Consider the following 21,687-nt stretch of genomic DNA (forward strand, 5'->3'; position numbering starts at 1 on the left):
TGTGGGAGGTTCCATGGCTAAATTGGACCAGCCTGGTAGCCAGTCTTCATTGATTGCACATTGCACCAGTAAGAGCAGAGTGTGAAGGTTCAATTAGCAGGGTAAGAGCACAGTTTTGCTCAAAATATTGAAATGCACACAACATTATGGGTGACATACCAGAGTTCAAAAGAGGACAAATTGTTGGTGCACGTCTTGCTGGCGCATCTGTGACCAAGACAGCAAGTCTTTGTGATGTATCAAGAGCCATGGTATCCAGGGTAATGTCAGCATACCACCAAGAAGGACGAACCACATCCAACAGGATTAACTGTGGACGCAAGAGGAAGCTGTCTGAAAGGGATGTTCAGGTGCTAACACAGATTGTATCCAAAAAACATAAAACCACGGCTGCCCAAATCACGGCAGAATTAAATGTGCACCTCAACTCTCCTGTTTCCACCAGAACTGTCCGTCGGGAGCTCCACAGGGTCAATATACACGGCCGGGCTGCTTTAGCCAAACCTTTGGTCACTCATGCCAATGCCAAACGTCGGTTTCAATGGTGCAAGGAGCGCAAATCTTGGGCTGTGGACAATGTGAAACATGTATTGTTCTCTGATGAGTCTACCTTTACTGTTTTCCCCACATCCGAGAGAGTTACGGTGTGGAGAAGCCCCAAAGAAGCGTACCACCCAGACTGTTGCATGCCCAGAGTGAAGCATGGGGGTGGATCAGTGATGGTTTGGGCTGCCATATCATGGCATTCCCTTGGCCCAATACTTGTGCTAGATGGGCGCGTCACTGCCAAGGACTACCGAACCATTCTTGAGGAACATGTGCATCCAATGGTTCAAACATTGTATCCTGAAGGCGGTGTCGTGTATCAGGATGACAATGCACCAATACACACAGCAAGACTGGTGAAAGATTGGTTTGATGAACATGAAAGTGAAGTTGAACATCTCCCATGGCCTGCACAGTCACCAGATCTAAATATTATTGAGCCACTTTGGGGTGTTTTGGAGGAGCGAGTCAGGAAACGTTTTCCTCCACCAGCATCACGTAGTGACCTGGCCACTATCCTGCAAGAAGAATGGCTTAAAATCCCTCTGACCACTGTGCAGGACGTGTATATGTCATTCCCAAGACGAATTGACGCTGTATTGGCCGCAAAAGGAGGCCCTACACCATACTAATAAATTATTGTGGTCTAAAACCTGGTGTTTCAGTTTCATTGTCCAACCCCTTGTAGATGCCAATTCATGAATAAAAGAAGAAGCATTTATAGCTGGAAAATATTCATTTTAAATGCTAGTCAATGCTAGTCAGTAAGTTGGATTTTCATTCTAGAATATACTTTGGTTTGTTTCTATATAAATGGAGAAAAACCTGCACTGTTAACTTAGGCTTATTGGGCACCCTAAAAGTAAAAAATTATCTAACCTCTTTGTATCTAAGGGATTTGGAAATTATTTATATTTCCATAGAACCATATGAAGTTGGATAAAACAACTGAATGCTTTTTGAAGATTTTTTTGGCACTATTGGCCTTTATTGACATTTTACCAGACAGGAATTGGGCAGAGAAAGAAGGGAGAAACACATGCTGCAAAGGTCTCAAGGTCGGGAATAAAACCCAGGACGGCTACATTGAAGAATAAAGCATCTGTATATAGCGTACCCAGTCTACTGCTTGGTGTACACTCTACACCAGGCAACGCCCCAATACAACTGAAAGGCTTAGAGTATAAGTATTAAGTAAAAATGTTCTGGCAGAGAGATATTACTTTTAGGGCTTTGATCTTGTTCTGATTATGACATGTTTATGTTGTTCGCATGCTGCATCAAAGAAATGCTCCTCAAACGCAAAAATACTTTCTTTGCTTATCAGACAAAATCTCTGTGACTTGACACTGGTGACAAAATATTTAAGATGCAGCATTTAGAGTAAATTTGTCCCCATGGCTGAGGAATGCACTCACAGTCTGGGTCATGTGTGTTTAAAAACATTGCTGATATCTTTCCATCTTGGCCTGTTGTTAAAGCACACCTACTTTTATAAAAGTTGTAATACTTGATGGTTATTGGCTCTTTATTTATATCCCCATTGAAAATGAATACTGTACAACCTTATAAATAAACTTGTGATTTATATCCAGATGTTAAACTTCAAAGCTGCTTCTGATTCTTGAGTTTTTGTAAACATGTACTCAAACTAAATAAGATGTTTTGAAAAACAAATGTGCAAAGACAAACATTCCTGACCCTGCATACTGTATCTCCCCTTTTGCCCTATCTCATGCTTGAAAGATTCAGAGGTTCTGGCCGGAAAGTTAAGCAGGCAGGCGCGATGTGATGTGCATGGCTGGGGGCCAATTAAATATTAAATGAACCACATATATGGGGGAAGGACGGGAGACTCTTTGGCTGGATGAAGAGAGTAAAAACATGAGGCGTGGGCAGCATGGCTTGTCAGTTACCCATTTATGTCTGAGATAGCGCAGAGCTGTGCCTTGCCTCGGGAGGTGCGAGGAGTGTTGTGTGATGGATGCAGCATATCCACAACTGGAACGATGTATAGCTTCAAAAAGAGTTGTGTGGGAGACGTCTGACCATGCACGGAGAGCTCACTCAGTCTGGCTTGTATCTTTTATTTTTATTTTCAAACTAAATCTCAAAAGGAGCAGAGTTTGGATTGAGTCATGATGATTCAGTCTGCTGCCATAAGATACAATGTATTTCAGTGTAGAAAGTTAGAAAATTATGAAATCATCATAAATCCCTCCATTTGTTACTATGAAGAACTTTAGTTTTAGTCATAAAATAAATGGTTAGTCACAATAAAAAGGGGAGAAAGCAGGCTGTAACTAGCTAATTGTAATGGAACAGATGCATTCTTCAAAGGTAAAACATAATATTTACAACTTTTCCTTTTTAACTGACTTTACAATTGTAGCTGATGCTAGTTAATTACATGACCAACAATCAAACATGAAAAAAAAACAAGTACAAGACAGCCAAGAATGCAGTCTGAAGTCGCACAAAAGTGACTATGTTAAGCTCAACTTGGGCATAAATGCATAATACAGTGCTATAAAACTCTATATTCAGAGAAGAAAGTCAGAAGTAATGTCTGAGAGCAGTGGCTTGGAGACCTAACAAACCAGCACCCTCGTTCAATTTTTTTTTCTTTTTTTAATTATCATCTTATCATTTTACTCATTCATTTTATTCTCTTTAATTATTTGTGTTCGTTATTTTATAAATTACATTTATGCCACTGTAAAGTACTTTTTCTATTATGTCTCTTTCTCTTTTTTCATGTACAGCCCTTTGAATTGTCTTGCTACTGAAATGTGCTATATAAATAAACTTGCTGTGCCTTGCCTATGGAGGAATTTGAAACTACTGTATCGCGATCCCATTCTGCCTGTAAATTGTAAAAGTTTAATTAGAAACACAAATTCTGACAGCATTTTGATAGATCTACTTTCTGCTCCTAGTGAGTCCAGCATTGTTACTCTGATGTGCACAGACACAGGTGTCATTAGTGCAATTCTCAATTGCCTCCACATAATCAGTCCATGTTTTAATCATGAGGGTTTAACTGCACTACAGTAATGTAAATCATTGTAGCCACTTAAACCCAACCATTCCATGTACAACTTCACATTGCGACATTTTTGCCTATATACACATTGACTGGATGGGTTGTTAAAGTACAATATGCAATCAGCAGCTGCAGTCAAACATTCATTTGGCTCAGACACTGAGAACTAATTCAGTTGCAGCCAAAGTTAATTACCATGGCTAAACATGCAAGAGGACAATTTGGAAAGAGTGGTTATAGAGTTAATGCTGTCTCAGATATGTTGTACTTACTGTTGTAATAGAACACATTTTGTTACCTGACAAACTTTATGCTCGCAAACTAAGGTTGCCTCATCTTTGGGTTGTTCTTTCCCTTACTCCTAAGATTCATATTTTTTCAGCATCCTAAAGCTAAAAAGCATCTTCACTAAAGAGAAGCTTGTTTTTTGGGAGAGGAGAAATCTATCCTCCACAATGTCTCCTGCATAGATGATCTTTGCAGTGTTTTTTGCGCAACAAAAGTCTATTACAGCGGAAATAGACGACAAGTCATCAATATATGGTACCCACTTCCTATTTTTAAAAGACATGTTTACAAGATTAGCTTTTGTTGTCAAAATTGTATTTTACCTGCTTTGAAAAATAATGAAAATTAAAACCAATGTCTAATTTTAGAAATATTTTACAGCTTTCTCTTTCAAAATGTAACTACCTGACAGGCTAAAACATAAAGAACCCATCTCATGTAACACAAACAAAATGAAAAAACATTTAGAATTGAACACCAGCTTATGTATATATGGAGCTAAATTCAGTGAGTCACAAAGTGACAAGCTCCAGTTGGTTTAAGCAGCCTACGTTGTTATGGTGGTTAAGAAAATAAAACCAGTAATTTGCCATCTGCAGGAATCACATCTATAAATGCTTCTGGCTCATGTTTTCTGCAGTTTTGCTGACAATATATAACAATATGCTCTGCTCAGATGTTTAAACTTTACAACAAAATATAAACATTAATGTAATATTAAACAAGGTCAGCTCAGGCTTGCTGCCCTCATTCAAAGCTCTGAATTGGCTGTTTTAATTTTAGTGTCTTCATTTTTTTATTATCTGTTCAATTTTATAATGTTACAATGTTATTTGTCCACACAATGATAAAAGATCTCATAGGGAGGCAAACAGAAGAAGATAGATGGATGCAATCTAATTAGCAAAAGGTTAATTAGGTCATTTTTTTATTTTACTTCCAGGAATGATTTTATTTTTAATGCTGTCAGAAACATTGTTGCGAAGGGCTTTAGAGACATCCTCGCCTGTGACGCTGTTGTTCATCTACTGAATGTACAAGAAAAGCTTTTATCAAATATCAAGCAGGATTTGTGATTTGCCACTGATTAACCAGTGCCCTTCGCTTTTGGATGTCAGCTGCACAAAACAAAAGGTAAACAAGACGAAAGAAGAGGATGCACATCCTGAAGTGAAGTTGACCTTCTCCCACTTTAATTTATGAAGCTATAAAGAAAAATAAAACTGAGCTTCAGGCAAAGCCTGCCATCTTCAAGTGTATCTCTTTCAAAATACTTGTTAACATTAGACAAATTAATTGGTAGAAATGGTAAACCTTGATGGAAAATTGCTGCAAATCTCCTTCAAAACATGCACAGTCCCTTGCAAAAGTATTTATTCCCCTTTTTACACAAACTGCATTGTACTTTATTGGCATTGTATGTCGTAGTCCACATTAAAGTTGCGCATAATTATAAAGATAACTGATACATTGTTTTTTAATTTTATTTTATATTCAAAAAATTAAAGGTATGGCTTAAATGTGTATTCTTCTCTCTATACTCTGAAACCACTAAACATAGTACAGTGGGAAGAATGTTTAATTGTTAAAAAAGAGCTGTATGAAGGTTTAGTTTTCCACAAACCAAGTAGGGGAGACTATAAACATAAAGGACAAGGAGCTTTTTAGCCTATATGCAAAAAGTCCTATGTTGTGAGAAACCAAACTGAATGCACCATCCCCAAAATGAAACTTGACAGTGCCATTATTATGCTGTGGAGGTAATGTTTTTTAAGTGGGGACAGGGAAGGTGGTCAGAGTTGACGGCAAGACCTGTAGAGTTAAATACAGTGCAATATTGGAAGAAAACCTGTTTGAGAATGAAAAAGACTTGAAAGTAGGATGAAGATTCACCTTCAAGCAGGACAGTGTTGGGGGTTATGATTATTGATTGATTAATCTTGATCAATAATTATAATTACAAATCATAATTTGACAAAATCAATTTCTTAACCAAAATCCTCATTTATGAATTGAGACCAGAGATGTTTCTGGTGTTGTAATTGCGGCTCAATGCCTTTAACAATTACAACCGTTAACTACTGCGTAATAATTAATAACTATTGCCAGAGATGTCACTGTTTAATCGACCGTTTCTGCTGAAACGTGTGGAACTTTACCTTATCTTGACTGACAAATCACTTTCGCACACAATGAACACAAAACGCTCTCTCTTTATCTATGTGAATATTTATTAATCTTCACCTACTTAACATGCAAAGTTCTAAAAACACAGGGGTAACACATCTAACTAAGCAAAATTCAACAAACGGCAGTGGGTATGTATTGAATCAACCAGCAGTTTATGGCAAAACCAGAAGAAGAAATGAAAATAGGAAAAGGGGTGTGGTGGCGAGTGGGGGGGGGGGTTGGAGCGCAGCTCCCACTGTACTCAGTGATGTCCGATCATAAAACTTCCCCCCAACTCCTGAGCACAAAGGATTCTAACTTTTGGCAAGCTAGCACTGTGAGGTTGAAGACAAAGGAAAATGGTAAAATTCACCACGAGGTTATTTTAACAGTCCAGTCTTGGGTTGCGTTGACTCTCAGATGGTGAAACACGCACAAAGCTAGGAACACAGCGGCTCCAGACATCAACACATCAAAGTTTCAATAACAAAGTTACATGCACATATCATTCAGAGCACATGAGATCCTAACTAGCGATTCTGATCGCTCTACAACCTCTGACCCTGCCCAGGCTTTCTAATAAAGAAATAAAAATAAGGATAGTTTTTACTCGTTGTCGGCTCTCCTCTGAGCGCGGTTGAGCGAACAAGGGGGAGTTGGTTAACTGCGCGTCCACAGTTAACTTCAGGGAAAACGGTCAGACGTCGTCCTCCGGCTTCTTTGGCGGAAAGGAAAAATATGATCTGACCATCAAAAGTCGACTTGAGATGAAACACGGTGGCGGTTCGACTCCTCGAAATTCCGTGTTTTTAGTTACGTGTTAAACTCATGTCTTCGATCGGCAAAGTGAAATTCCTGGCCTTCTCATTCCAGAAACCTCAGTTATGAATTGTTCGTTGGCCAACGAGAGAGAGAGAAATAAATGAAAACTCCACGTGGGATCTCTTCTTCTCCAGAGGATGCTCCAGTTGCGTGGTAACCGTGTCAAGATTTCCAGCTGAAAGCGAGTTTTCGAAAATGTCCGCCTTCCTATATAGCGTCTTGTGACTTCAGACTTGGGACGCCCCGTCATATCAGTCGTGATGCTTGACGGGATATGGAGGAGCGGACTGTCCTGGATACAAAATGGCCGAAAGCATCAGGATGCCTGGTGTCTGTGCAAATAGTCCAATATTCAGCAACAAGTGGTCCAACATTCCCCCCTAGGTTCAAAGGGTGAGATGAATCGCAGTCTTTGAAGCTACTGGGACCATTCTGTCCTTTGCTGAACAATCAGTGATCTGTGGCGAAGCAGAACAAAACAAACCTTCTCTGTGTTCCTCAAAACCTGTGCCTGGGCAGATTAGAGGTCAGCCTGGGCAGGACTAAACTCTGACTAAACTCATACCTTTCTACGTTGTTCAATGAGAAAATACAGGATAATACATTCATGTCATCATTACATTCCTTGGTCATCAACTTTGGTAACCCTGAGACAAAATGGAACATCAATAAAAGATATCGTACATATATATGTATATAAAAAACTAAAACAAATGGTTCATGGTTCATAGCTTATTCGTCCAACTTCTATTAGGCACTGGACCCTGGCTGTGTCATTGGCAAAGGTGGTGCTATGAACCGTGGGGGAATGAATGTGAGGGAATCAATCCTGATCTGTAAACGCTTAACCTGCCTGTATGCGGTGTGTAATATCAAAAAAAAAAATTTTTTAAACAGGTTTAGGCTTAAACCATTAGCTCTTCCAAATGATAATGGGTTTTAATATGACTCCTGTCTCTAAACTATCTAGATGTGAAAAGAGGGAGAAAAAGAATAAATGAATTGCAATACCTAGGCTATAAGCCAGGTGTGTTTGCAGAGGTTGCAAGGTGTCTGCTGTGGTGGACTTAGGATTTCTCTACTAAGTTCAGCAGAACTAGGCCAATGGGTATCTGTGCCTCGGTGGGATGTAATGATAACTGTTTTCAATTTGACGCAGTTTAGTTTCAACATTTTAAACCATCAGATGAAAGTCATAAAGAGGCTGCAGCCGAAGTAAAGCCTTCTGCTTGATGTGTGGTGACTTAACAAATTAGTTCTGTTCAGCTGACTTCTGTGCACCCTGATGCCATTTGTTTTGTACATATGTTGACGAATAAAGATGATTATCAGAGTGAAGCAATATGTAGTTTCCCAAAGTGTTAAAATTAAATATGTTTAAACATTTTGATGTCCATTAAATCTATTTGACATGAACGTTTCTGCTGGTAAGAGAAAATCATTTAAAAAATCATTTTATTGCACAAAGTACCTCAATCAATGGGGAAAAAAAAAAGCTACAACCCTGTTCAGAAGTATAAAATCACTTATAGGCATGAGTGTTATTAATTTGGGACTCATTGGTGTATTTAAATAATTTTTCTTCGCAGAGTAGAATAACACAACATGCAACCTGAGTACATTTTAAAGGCATAAATAATTAGGCATGATTCCTGTGACTTTGGTTTTGTGTCAATTGTAGGGTTTCTGTTTGCACGTTAAGTATTTGTTTTATTGTTTAAAGTTTTAATCTTTGCCTCCTTGATAGAGAAAGGTTCTTCTCTCCAGCAATTTTCTTTGTAGACCTTAATGCCTGTTGTATTTAGGGAATATGATTTCAGTAGTGTCTACTGTGATTTGTTTTATGCTGTGGAGTTACCATTGTGCATGTGCATGCATAAACTCACAAATCCATTTTTATATTAAAGACATTTAAAAGCAACATTTATAAATAAACCTGAGGGAAGGCTGAGGAAAGAGGCATTATTTTAATCGAAAAAGGCAGGAGGTTTTAGAGAAAGAAAGACCAACTCCAAAAGATGTGCTTCAAACAAGCCGCTCTATTTAGTGGAACACCTGAAAATAGTGTGGAGTACACGGATTTGACTTGGTATTGAATGGGCAACGTCAAAGTCAGGGAGAACCGGAACATTTTAAAAGACTTGATTAATGTAACCTCCTTCAATGAACTCAGTTTTAATATAAAAAAAGAGATCAGCCAAAATAAAAAAAAAATATTATAAATATTCAAATTTGACCTAACATAAAACATTTGTTTGTTTTTCGTGCTATATTGTTGAGCAGTAAGGAATTGATTAAAGCATAAATAAAACCTTTTAAAACAAATAGTTCAGTTAAAGTCAGTATTGAAATATAAGCCTCTGTTTTGAGTTCATATATTTGTACATCTGACTCCAGAGGAGTTTGTGCCTCACCTGTCATGAACCCCATCACACGTCACTTTATTTTAGTATAGCCTTGTTTTAAAATAGGTACTTCTTAGGAAGATGTCTTGGGTATTATGGTTCATCTCATTTATGTATACACTGGAAATAAAGCATATAAAAACACGTCTCTGTGGAACATCTGTGTTTAGGACAGTGTTGTTTATGCAGACTTAAAACCTTTCTAATCAAAATGATTGCTGGTGGTATTCAGATCATCCAAGCATCTTAAACAAACAGAATGAAAAGTATTAGTTGATTTTATTAAGTTAGAGCAACCTGTAACCCGGGGCTGTATGCTAGATATCATCTCTCATTCACCCTGTGTGTTAGGTCAGTGGAGATTAAGTCTAGAGACTGACTTGGAGCATCTGCTTATTTCTCCTTAGACTTTTCAGTTGCGTTGACAGTCACGGATAAGAAACACCTGCCAGCTCCATGTATAAATAATGTTGTTCTGTTGAAACACTGACCTTTTGTCTTCATATAATCCCCAAATGTTTGAGTGTAAAGAAAAATAGAGGAATTTGTTGTTCCACTATCTTTGCTGGGGAGTTGCAGCTACTTTTGTCTTGATTTTACAGATTGCTGGCAGCTTTGTAAAACAGTTTTCTCAAGGCCAATATCTTTTTGACATATGGGTCTGCAGCACATCCATGATTAGTAAGACAACTTCTTTCTTACTCATTTAAAATTTTAGGTTGTTTTTATTTGATTGTGTCTTAGTTGGTTTAAATCTTAGATCTGTCCCTGCCTAAAATTAAAGCCTAAATAATTAGATTTCTTTTTTTTTTTTTGTAGCTAAGCTTAGGTTGGTCTCAAAACCAATTGGACTAGGCCTTAAGTGAGTGATCAAACCAAGCCATCAAACAATTCCTCAGTCAAACTAAAGGATTTCTGGATTTCTGGTTTTCTCTCAAGTTCCTTCACAAACAATCATCTTTAAGATTTTATCGATCTCACAATGGAAAATTTTACTTGTTATAGCAGCTCTTAGTAACACACAAGTAGGTGCAGATAGTTATGAAAAAATGTGCAAAGAAGAACAAGGTAGATGTGCAACAAACAAGTAATAATAATAGAATAAAATAAAATTCAGTTCAGTTTTATTTATATAGCACCAATTCACAACACATGTCATCTCAAGGCACTTCACAAAGTCATTTCAATGGAATCATACAGATTTCAAGTCAGGTACATACATTCAAATTAATCATAACTATTGAACAGTGCAGTCAGATTCAGTTATTTATTCAAATTGGTTAAAACGTTTTTTTACCTAAGGAAACCCAGCAGATTGCATCCAGTCAGTGACTCCTGGATGAGCATGTAGCGACAGTAGACAGTCACTGGTGTTGACTTTGCGGCTATCCCTCATACTGAGCATGCATGTAGTGAGAATGGAGAGGAAAAAACTCCCTTTTAACAGGAAGAAACCTCCAGCAGAAGAAAGCTCAGTGTTAGTGGCTATCTAGGCACTGAGGGTGTCTTTCCTAACCCAATGAGACTTGTTTCAATTTAAAAGCTTTTCATTTTGTCTTTCAAGATGCATCTAAGCACAACTAAGAGGTAGCAGAATGGCAGGTTAACGAACAGTGACACTAAAAGAACTAATGTACTACCAGGTTGACAACATCTAGAGGTAGACACCGAAAATAGAAAAAACACAACTCAACAAGCCTGTCCAAAACATCTAGTGCAGGGCTGCCCAAGTCGAGTTGTGAAGAGCTACCTTCCTGAAACTTTAAGATGCACCGCTTCCCCAACAAAAAGAATCAAATGAGTAGCTTGTTACCAGGCCTCTGCAGAACTGAATGACTGCTGATCAGGGAATTCGATTCATTTGATTCAGGTGTGTTGGAGCAGGGATGCATCCAACGGTTGCTCCATATTTGTAATTTGTGAAAACCATACATATTTAGTGTTTGTTTAAAACATCAAATCCCAACTGTTGCTCCAATGTTTGCTCCTTATTTCACTCATATCTCCCCTAAACTAATCTCTTGTTTAAATATCAAGAATAAGTCTACTGAAATTAAATTTGATATTTGATTTATTTAAGTTTATGTTGGTGGATATCTTATTTGCTGTCTCAGAGTTTTTATTAGGTTTCCTAACTAGATTTGGTGTAGTCACTGAACATGATGCTCAGTAAGTATAAATTTGTACCCCCACATTACCATTACTGTCCTTTCTTATTTCTTTTGTATATACAAAACCATTTTGTACACATGAACAAAGTGCACAAAAATGTGACTTGATTATTTATTTATAGATAAATAAAAGGGAAAGATCTTAAAAAATTGCCATGTTCTTTTAGGACAACTATTTATTTCAATTTTGATTCCGTTTTTGTCGAGTTTACCCTGATAAAATAGAACAGATTGGGGCCCCAGATCAAACCAAAATAACTAAGTGACCTGCTACTAGTACCATTCAAACATTTCATTTAATTTCATTTCATAATTTTTTTCATAATTTTCTCTATATGTTCTTTTACTTTCATGTTGTTTAACAAACTTGGGATTCATTATGGCAATTGTTAAGTGAATCCAATCCCATGTAGTCCTTCAATAACATAAACAACTATTATTAATTTTATTTAGCAACTAACAGTCACAGCTCAAACACAGAAACATTTGTGGTACATTTGTCTTGTTTTTAGGTCAATATATACTCACAGACACAATTTGATTGACCTAGAATCTGATCAAATAATAATCATCAGACATACAGTATGTCTGCTTTGTTGCTCCTGGCAGGAAATTAGATCCATAAATGTATGTTCCCCTTCTGGAAATGCATAGGAATACATTGATCTCTGTCAGCTACTGTTTCTTCAGGTGACTGCGAGTCTCTACTATACCAGACAAGGAGATGTAAAAAAACTGAATCAGAAAATAGAAATATACAGTATATATATATATATATTTTTTTTTTAAAGGCTATGTTTTTGATTTTTGACATCTACTCCTATAGGGTTCCTACATATGTTCCTGTCAACATTACGTACTTGTCCAGACATTTCTAAAGTTGTCTATCCTTTTCAGCCATTTTAAAGTATAATTTCAAAAGCATGCTGTGAATTACCGATATTTCTACAGAGGTTCATAAATATCAAACCTTAAAAAAACAGAGAATGATGGATGGATGGATGGATGGATGGATGGATGGATGGATGGGCAAAAAGATTGATAGATGGACAGATGGAAAGATGAAAAAATGAAATTACGCTGAATGGGCAAGCAAATACAAATGTATAGACTGACTATTGTATAGTTGGTAAAACAAACGGATGGATGAGGGACAAACAAATGAATGAATTGATTGTCAGATGGATTGACGGATGTATGCATAGATGGATGGATTAAAGAAGATGGTGGATGCAAGGATGCTGGACAAATGGATAAATGATGGACAAACAGACAGTTAAATCATGGATGGACAAATGCTAGGACAAATGAATAGACAGATTAGTATACTGATGATGAACTGATGGGTGGACTGTATTTTTAGCATGGAAATAAATACATGACAATCAAGGTTTTTTTTCATGTTCTATTTTTATTTTTCCAAACATATCTAGGTTTTGAAACTGAAACAAAAATTATTTACTGTTTTATATGCACAAACCCTGTAAATAAAGAGTGATGGTTCAACATTGAAAAAATGAAGGTAACATTTCTAACATTTCTAAGACCCCTAAAAGGGCTTACGGATCGTCACCTTCTAAATGAACCTAACCATTTCAGTAATATATTGTGGAGCTGTATAACCTCTTTGTATTTCAGAGGCAGTTTTGTCTCTTTATTATTCAAAACAGGCAGTGAGTAACTGGCTAAAGGCCTTAAACACTGCCCATGGCTCTCATCTCTTTACAGCTAAACCTCTTGCATCTCTGAAAGGTCAGTTTTACATCACGTTTACCAACTTTTTGTTGCTTGGCAACCACAAACAGCACACACTCTACAGGCAAAATCTATGATATTCAGATTTTATTATTATTATTAATATTATTATTAATATTATTATTATGAGATTCAGCCAGCTCTACTTTCAGCTCCACAGTTTATTCTGTTTTCTAAAATGGTTACTTACTCCACTTGTCCCCACTTAGAGAAAAAGGAGAGATGTAAAGGAACTGGAAAAAAGAAGCTCTTTTAAGGGCTTTTTAGTCAGTGCTTCTAGATGACATCCGTTAAAACAGGTCCGTGAGAGAAACTGTCTGTCATTGCTGACAGTTCTCTCCACGAAGCCTTGAGAGGATTAGCTTCAGAGTGCTGAGAAGATCAGAACTGTTTGCATCAAGCCTGCAAGAATTTGGATGAAATGAAACTCTTCAAAAGGGTTTCATAATTTCAGCAGAGCTGTTTGAATTTTTATATGACCACTCAGTAATGTGTGGCAGCGAGAAAAGGTCAGGTTATGATCACGTGTAGCCTCACAATAAACAACCTAGGTGTTTTTTTTAAAGAATCCAGCTGGACTTCTTCAGCTCTGACTAATAATTGGAGACATTCACACTTAGAAATTGTCTGGACCTTCACATTTTCAGAGCCACATGTGTATTATTATTATCATCCACCCAACCATTATGGCCTTTACCTACCTGACCAACATCTGAGGTCTTTTTGGCTGCTTTTAAAAACATCAATAGCTGTGAAATTGCCTTGAGAGGAGTGTAGGTCTTCTGAGGTCGCAACTGCGGTTTAATTTTTTATTCCTTTCTCTCGAGCTTAGTTTATCACAAATATGTATGGAAAAGTGTGGAATCATTGGGATTTGTCAATTCTGAATAAATACTTGCATTTTCAGATTTTATTCCTGATTTATGGCTCTAAACTATAAAGTCAAAAACTGTAAAAAAAAAAATTTAAAAATAATATTTAATAAGTTATTTAAAGGCAGACCTGTACTGGACTATAATGAACAAGACCTGATTACAAAAACATAATTTGTGTAAATTCTGCAGTACATTAAAAAAATGCCCAAAATACAAAAAAAAAACAAAAATTAAAGTGTGGCATGTATTCAGTTTGCTTTTCTATCTAAAACCCCTCCAGACGTCATCATATTAGTAAATAAAATCCACCTGTATGTAAGCATCATGAAGACCAAGAAACACACCAAGCAGGTCAAAGATAAAGTTGATGAGGGTCAACAGTGTTTTATGCTCACACCTCTAATTTACATCTGTAAATAAAATGGGAATGCAGTCTGTAGTGGGAGAGGTGTCAAATGATGAAAAAAAAACCACCCATTTTATTATAAATGAACACAGATTCATAATCAGAAAGCCTGACTTAAAGCGGCTTCAGGACCGCCGGTTAAAGCTTTGTTGAGCCAAGCTACACAGAGAAAGTCCACCTTTGTTAAACTTGTTTGTAGTTTAGTTCTATGGTTTGAACTTCCTGATTACTTCTCTACTGCTAATCTCAAAAACAGTCCACACATGAGGGCGTCTTGTAAATTAAACCAAGAAAAAACATCCCCTTGGAGAGCCAGCATCTCCCTCACAGATACATATTAAAACAAAGGAAAAAATAAATGATTTTGCCCATGATTCCTGATGAAAAATACCCAGAGTAGAGATTTTGATTATTAAAAATAGATTTTTAGATTTTGACCGTATTAGAAATTAATGATACAAACATCTGGGTGAGTTAAAAGTTCTCCGGGTGAAGCCAAGGGTGACCATTCATTCGGAAGAGTCAGCCAGGTGTGAGGGTTGTTAAGATGTTCACGGAAGCGTGCTGACTTCATCGAACACCTGCGGCTTCTCTATCTGACATCATTGTTATTTTGTTTCATGTTTTGCAAATGTGGAGAACCAGTGGACACAGAAACTGAGTCAAACTAAAAAAATTATGTAGATACAAAGGTAAATAAACAGAGGATGTAAAAACACACTCCACTCTCAATGTTGCAAGGGTGTATCATTTCATTAAAAAACTCAACTCTTCTTTCCGATGTCAGGTGTATGCATGAGGTTATATTGCTAAATATTTATTTGAATGATCAAAGCACCACAAGAGGCTTTTTGCAAGTAAAAAATGTCAAAACCTAACAGTTTCCTATTTTCTTCTTCTCTTCTAGGTTCTCTTTAATGAGGCAACATGGACAAAGTGGTCATCTGTGTCCTGATTCTGGGAACTGCTATGACAATGGTCCATGCATGTCCCAAATATTGTGTTTGCCAGAATCTCTCAGAATCCCTGGGCACCTTGTGCCCCTCTAAAGGTCTGCTCTTCGTGCCACCGGACATCGACCGGAGAACTGTTGAACTCCGACTGGGTGGTAACTTCATCCTTAAGGTCACCACTCAGGATTTTGCCAACATGACAGGTCTGGTGGATCTAACTTTGTCCCGCAACACCATCAGCAGCATCCAACCTTTTTCCTTTATTGATCTGGAGACCTTGAGGTCACTGCACCTTGACAGCAACCGGTTAAGTGAACTGGGAGCAGACGACCTACGCGGGCTGATCAATCTGCAGCACCTTATTCTAAACAACAATCAGCTAAATCAAATCTCAGATGGAGCTTTTGATGATTTATTGCTGACATTGGAGGATCTGGATTTGTCTTACAACAACCTGCGCAGTGTGCCTTGGGAGGCCATTCGTAAAATGGTCAACCTGCATCAAATGAGTCTGGACCATAACCTCATCTACTTCATTGCTGAGGGGACGTTTACAGACCTTGAAAAACTGGCTCGCCTGGATCTGACATCCAACCGCCTCCAGAAGCTCCCTCCCGACCCAATCTTTGCACGCTCCCAGAGCAGCATAGTGATTAGCACTCCTTATGCACCTTCACTGTCTCTGAGCTTTGGTGGAAACCCACTCCATTGTAACTGTGAGGTACTGTGGCTGCGGAGGCTGGACCGCGAGGATGATATGGAAACCTGTGCCTCTCCAGCTAGTCTAAAGGGGCGCTACTTTTGGTCTGTTCGTGAGGAGGAATTTGTCTGTGAGCCTCCGTTGATCACTCAACATACACATAAGTTGCTAGTGCTGGAGGGCCAAACAGCTAACCTTCGTTGCAAAGCAGTCGGAGATCCAATGCCAACTGTGCATTGGGTTGCTCCAGATGATCGTTTGATTGGCAACTCCTCAAGAGCTACTGTATATGAAAATGGCACTCTTGACATAGCAGTCACCACGTCCAAGGACTATGGCATTTTTACTTGCATCGCTGCTAACGCCGCAGGGGAATCAACAGCCTCTATTGAGCTATCAATCATTCAACTGCCTCACATCACTAACAGTACTAATCGTACCACACTCCCAAAATCAGGACTTTCAGACATAACAAGCTCTACTAAGATAAGCAAAGGGGAACCCAAGCCTCTTCCAGAAAAGGTGGTTTCTGTATCTGAAGTAACTGCCGTATCTGCTCTGGTCAAGTGGACCGTAAGCAAATCAACTCCAAAGGTCAAAATGTTCCAGCTTCAGTACAACTGTTCTGATGACGAAGTCCTCATTTACAGGTAAGAACGAAAAACAGTTGGTGTTTATTTTAAGTTTAAGAAGAGATCTCGCTAGTCGAAGTGGCCACTTAGGCCTGAGGTATAATCTTTTTGCCTCACAATGCTGTAATCAGCTCAGGTTTCCGAGTTGATTGCTAGTTGCTGTGTGAGCTCTGTGACAACCATTTCTTCTGAAGTGGTACTCTAAGATCAACATTCATCTTTCTTAATCCTTCTTTAGGTTTTTCTTTTTTTACCACTATAAAGCAGACAATTTGTGATGATGTGGCTTCCACATTCTAAAAAATGCAAAGAGAAATCCTTGCCCTGAACCATTAATTAGAAACCCAAGAAGAAAAAGGATTATAGAGCTCATTCTAATGGATCCCTCTTAAGCTGCTGAACTCCATACAAGTGTGGGCCTTGGTGACAGTAGCAGAAGATCTTTGGGGCTCTGTGAAATCAATTTCCTGTTTGAAATGAGATTGTGAATGGAGAAATATTCAGACGGATAATTGTCTGTAAATATAGAAAATAGCACCAATGCTCAGCTTAAAATCACCTTTGGTACATACGGTGAGGAAAAATTGCCTTTTCTAGATTCAATGTCCATTTTTATTATTTTATTATGTTATTTTGAGTAACATTTATAGATCTTTCCAGAGAATGATCACACTGTAACAACCCAAAATTAGATACCCTTTAAGCTCCAGCAGTTTAATGTGACACATTCTGAGCCTCGAGAATTGACAGCAAATTTCTTCAAAACCTTATCAAATAATTTATTTTCCACTATTACCTGCATTGGACTGGTTTTGGCGGGGAATCTGAGTTTATAACCAAACACAGCAATGAAGAAGGATGTTACTTTGCATATGTGATGTTGATGCATTTCACATCCCTGCAAATTCAATAATAATATCTGATTTCCTTTCCTTTCATGAACATTCTGTGCCAGCTTTCCTCTTTTTCTGCCTGGTGACACAATATTGGATGAGTCACCTACATGTGCATTCATGAGGAACTTGACAAAGCTAAACCAATTCCCAGGAAAATATTTGTTTATTTTTTTTACAAATTACATCCCCTGATATTAACAATGACTGCAAAACACATGCATTAGGGTGATATATATTTAAAAGCTTTTCCATAATTACTTTGTTGACAAACAGCATTGTGTTTTTAGGGATAAAAATTTTCCAGAAATATTTTAATAAGATTTAAATGAATACAGCAACATGCAGCTACAGAAGCTTAGGAGGGCCAAATATTTTATTATTTAACTTTCAAGTCAGTTTGTGAGGACTGGATTTTTATCTCATTAAGAGAAGATGTATTATGTTGTTTCATAACAAGCCAGACACAACGCTCACATTGAATCCGTCTTGTCATCAATGAAAAAGAAATATTCTCTAAGTAATGAGCAAAAGACCAAAGCCACTGAAATTCAATAGAAGCTGACAGTTAACCCTGCAAATGCTCTTTAATATCTGAGGCTGAGAAATAAAGAAAATCTTTGAGAGGACATTGTTTTAATAAGTTTCAGAGGGCTATGTTAAAATAATATGGCTGAGAGGATTAATAATTGAACAAATAGATTATGAGACAGATAGATTAATAGTGATTTTTCAGTTGAAGCTTATGTTCATGATCATCTGGTGGCTAATACCTTAAAATAATTTTGTGTCGGCTTTTAAATTGTCCACATATTTAACGTTCATTGGCATGTTTTTACAGTCATGGGAAAAATTAGGTGTGCCCTTGCTTCAAGAAGGAAATTATGAGCAACATGGTGCTATTCAGAAACACTTGATTATTTTCAGTGTTACTACCTCTATAACAGCAGGTGTTTTGGTAGTTTGCAGCTCTGGAGCATGCAAGTGGGCAGAATCAGAAAGACATTACCAGTGATCTTAGACAAGTAAGTGTTGATGTCCATCAATCTGGGAAGGCTTATAAGGCCATTGCCAAACAATGTGAATTACATCATTCTGCTAATTCAGTACTATTAGGCATGCCATGCCCAATAATAAAGGCCAGATATGAAGGGAAAAATGGAGGGAAATATTATATTATTTCACTGGAGTTCAGTGTGCCTTTCCATGTGAGCAGGAAAGGCTGAATTCCACTTGGTATTGTTGAAAAACAAGGATAAATGGAAGTGAAAGGGATAGAGGAGGATGTGAGGATTCCACATATAGTAGTTACTTAATAGGAACCTTTGTTTGGTATTTTACCCAAAAATGTATTACTTCATAATTCTAAAAGGTGGTAAACATTTAAGTTAGCTGCTGATCGTCCAGGGACTGAGTGTCCCAGCAAATTTAAACAAAGTTCAGAGGCTGCAATGAATGTCTGGACAAATGACAAAATTCCCACAAGCTCTAACTCAGACCCAATGGGCCTAGGATGTGAAATGTTAGAGGTCATGACAGGACATTTAAAATGAGCTGAACCGTATGGACTTGTTTGGAAAGGTTGCAAGAAAAAAGACCGATTCTTGGCTAAAAAAAATACGAGACCAAACTTTGTACTTGGTGCTATATTACAAAATGCACTTCCCCTATTAACTGTCCTCTCCACTGTTGCTACATGCAAGCTCAGTAGGACTGCTACAAAGTCAATGCAAGACTCAAAGCAAGTTCTACAAGTTGTGGAAAGATTGGTGTTCTTACTTTTCCCCACAAGTGTAATAGATTAATGTCTCATGAGCTGGAACATAAAACTATCTAAAACTATGTACCAATTCCTACTTAAATGATTGATTGTTTGCTCAGAATACATTAATTTGAAATCTTAGTCAGAATATCCAAGACTCATTTAATAAAACATCTTAAAACATCTGGTATAGTTTTGTTGACCGTAATACATGTTAAATTACATTCAACCCAAATGAGATCCAAAATGTGGATATTCATTTTTTATTTTATTACCATTGACATCAAATGCTATCTATACATTGGAAGAAATAAAGTTTCCTCTTTCTCTGTGTATAAATAGCTACTTAGCATGCTTATTCTTTGGCATTTCTTTGATATGCTCACTCTAATTCAGACATGCTTTAAGCATGTTAGTTGTTATCTGTGTTTTGATCTCCTGTTGAAAGACATTTCCCATGTTTTATATTCCTATTTCTGATTTCAGGATGATTCCCCGCACTCACCGGGCCTTTGTAGTCACTAATCTGGTGGCGGGAATGCAGTACGACCTGTGTGTCCTAGCCATCTGGGATGACACAGCAACCACTCTCACTGCCACCAACATTGTCGGATGCGTCCAGTTTGTCACCACGGAGGATTACCCACAGTGCCAGTCTCTGCACAGTGGCTTTATGGGTGGCACCATGATTCTGGTCATCGGTGGCATTATTGTTGCAACTCTGCTGGTCTTCATCATCATCCTAATGGTTCGCTATAAGGTCACCAGTGGAATTCAAACAAGTAAATTACCCACTATGAGTAACACATACTCCCAGACAAATGGGGGAGTGAACAGGTTTAATGGAGCCCCACCGCAGGTAAAGTCCACAGTGGTCGTCATGCGTGAAGAAATGGTGGAGTTTAAGTGTGGATCCCTCCAGAGCAGCCTTTCTTCGTCATCATCGTCTTCTAACTCGTTGGATAGCCAAATAGGAAGAGGAACAGGTGATCGCTACAATGTTCAGGGCAGCGAATGCAGCACCCTGCCCAGCAGCAAATTTAGGAGGCACGTGCATGGCACCAAGGCGCGGCAAAACCTGGACCACCTTTTAGGGACCTTTACCACACTAGAGCTACGAGGTGCAGTGAAGGACCACCAAGGAGCCTCTGCCTCCTCTTCCTCTGCTGTTCCCAATGCCATGACAACAGTGGCTGTGGCACCACCATCTGATAAAGAACCCCTGCTTGGGAGGGCTGAATCCACAACGATGCTAGGACGTCTACTTGGGTTTTCCCAAGAGGGAAAACCCAAGAGGAGTCACTCATTCGACATGGGGCATGTCGGTGCAGCGCAGTGTCGCAGCAATCAGCCACGCAGGATCAGTAACATCTGGACTAAACGCAGCCTGTCTGTTAATGGCATGCTTCTGCAGTACGAAGACAGTGAGGATGAGAAACCCTCTTTTGAGAGCTCTGAATGGGTAATGGAGAGCACAGTTTGAGTCGATGACCAAACATATCTATATTATAAAAAAACTAAAGAAATATGAACACAGAGGGATGTTCTTTATGAAGTTCAAACATGTGAATACTGTTCAAATAATTGTTTGAAAAAAAAAAAAATAAATAAAGATAACTGTCCAAGATCGAAAACTCTGTAAACTACATGTGAAAAATGTTCCATTTGGAAACAACTGGTAAAATTGCATACATGGAATAACTATCTACAGAAAAAGAAAACACTCAGACTGGATTTACGTCTTCAAAGGAACTGAGCACTATGAGGATTTACCTCATCTGTGATAATCTAGATCACATGTTGCAGACTTGACTTGGAAACTATTATAGAAAGAGGGGGACCACAGATGCTAGGATAGTAGAAAATTAAAACAAAGTCATTTTTATTTTCATCTGGGTTTTTTTCTATCATTTTTACTATTTATTATTTCAGGTGATTCATCAGAAGCCAGACTCACTTCAAAACATTAAAAACAGGTTTGCACAGGATGTGCCACCTCTCATGTCCCCATTTTATACACTTTTTCTTTAGAAGTTGCAGATTAATTAAATCATTTCCTTTATGCATGAGGTGGCAGTATGGGAAATAAACAAATGTTAACTTAAATCACAGGCTTTGCTTGTACTCAAGTTCTTCAATGGGTTGTTTGAGCAATCAGTATCTTAAAGGCAGTACACAGCAGTCAGAGTGATCTCATCTTGAGAAGTTTGAGCGAAGCTCACATTGGGGAGTTGAGCTAACAGCTAATCAAATCACAAATCACT

At 38.0% G+C, this 21,687-nt stretch overlaps 1 protein-coding gene across 5 annotated transcripts in view; it reads left to right on the forward strand.

The window, feature by feature from the left end:
- Positions 1-21,050, forward strand: part of LOC124855789 (leucine-rich repeat and fibronectin type-III domain-containing protein 2) — a 219,324-nt gene extending 198,274 nt beyond the window's left edge. For all 5 annotated transcript variants that reach the window (XM_047345873.1, XM_047345872.1, XM_047345874.1 and 2 more), the window contains 2 exons: positions 15,391-16,786; positions 19,910-21,050. In XM_047345873.1, coding sequence (XP_047201829.1) covers positions 15,411-16,786; positions 19,910-20,906 — 2,373 coding nt within the window. In that variant the 5' untranslated portion in view covers positions 15,391-15,410 and the 3' untranslated portion in view covers positions 20,907-21,050. The remainder of the gene's footprint in view (positions 1-15,390; positions 16,787-19,909) is intronic.
- The last annotated feature ends 637 nt before the right edge of the window (positions 21,051-21,687 follow it).

Source organism: Girardinichthys multiradiatus, chromosome 19 (genome assembly GCF_021462225.1).
Source record: "Girardinichthys multiradiatus isolate DD_20200921_A chromosome 19, DD_fGirMul_XY1, whole genome shotgun sequence".
Lineage (NCBI taxonomy): Eukaryota > Metazoa > Chordata > Actinopteri > Cyprinodontiformes > Goodeidae > Girardinichthys > Girardinichthys multiradiatus.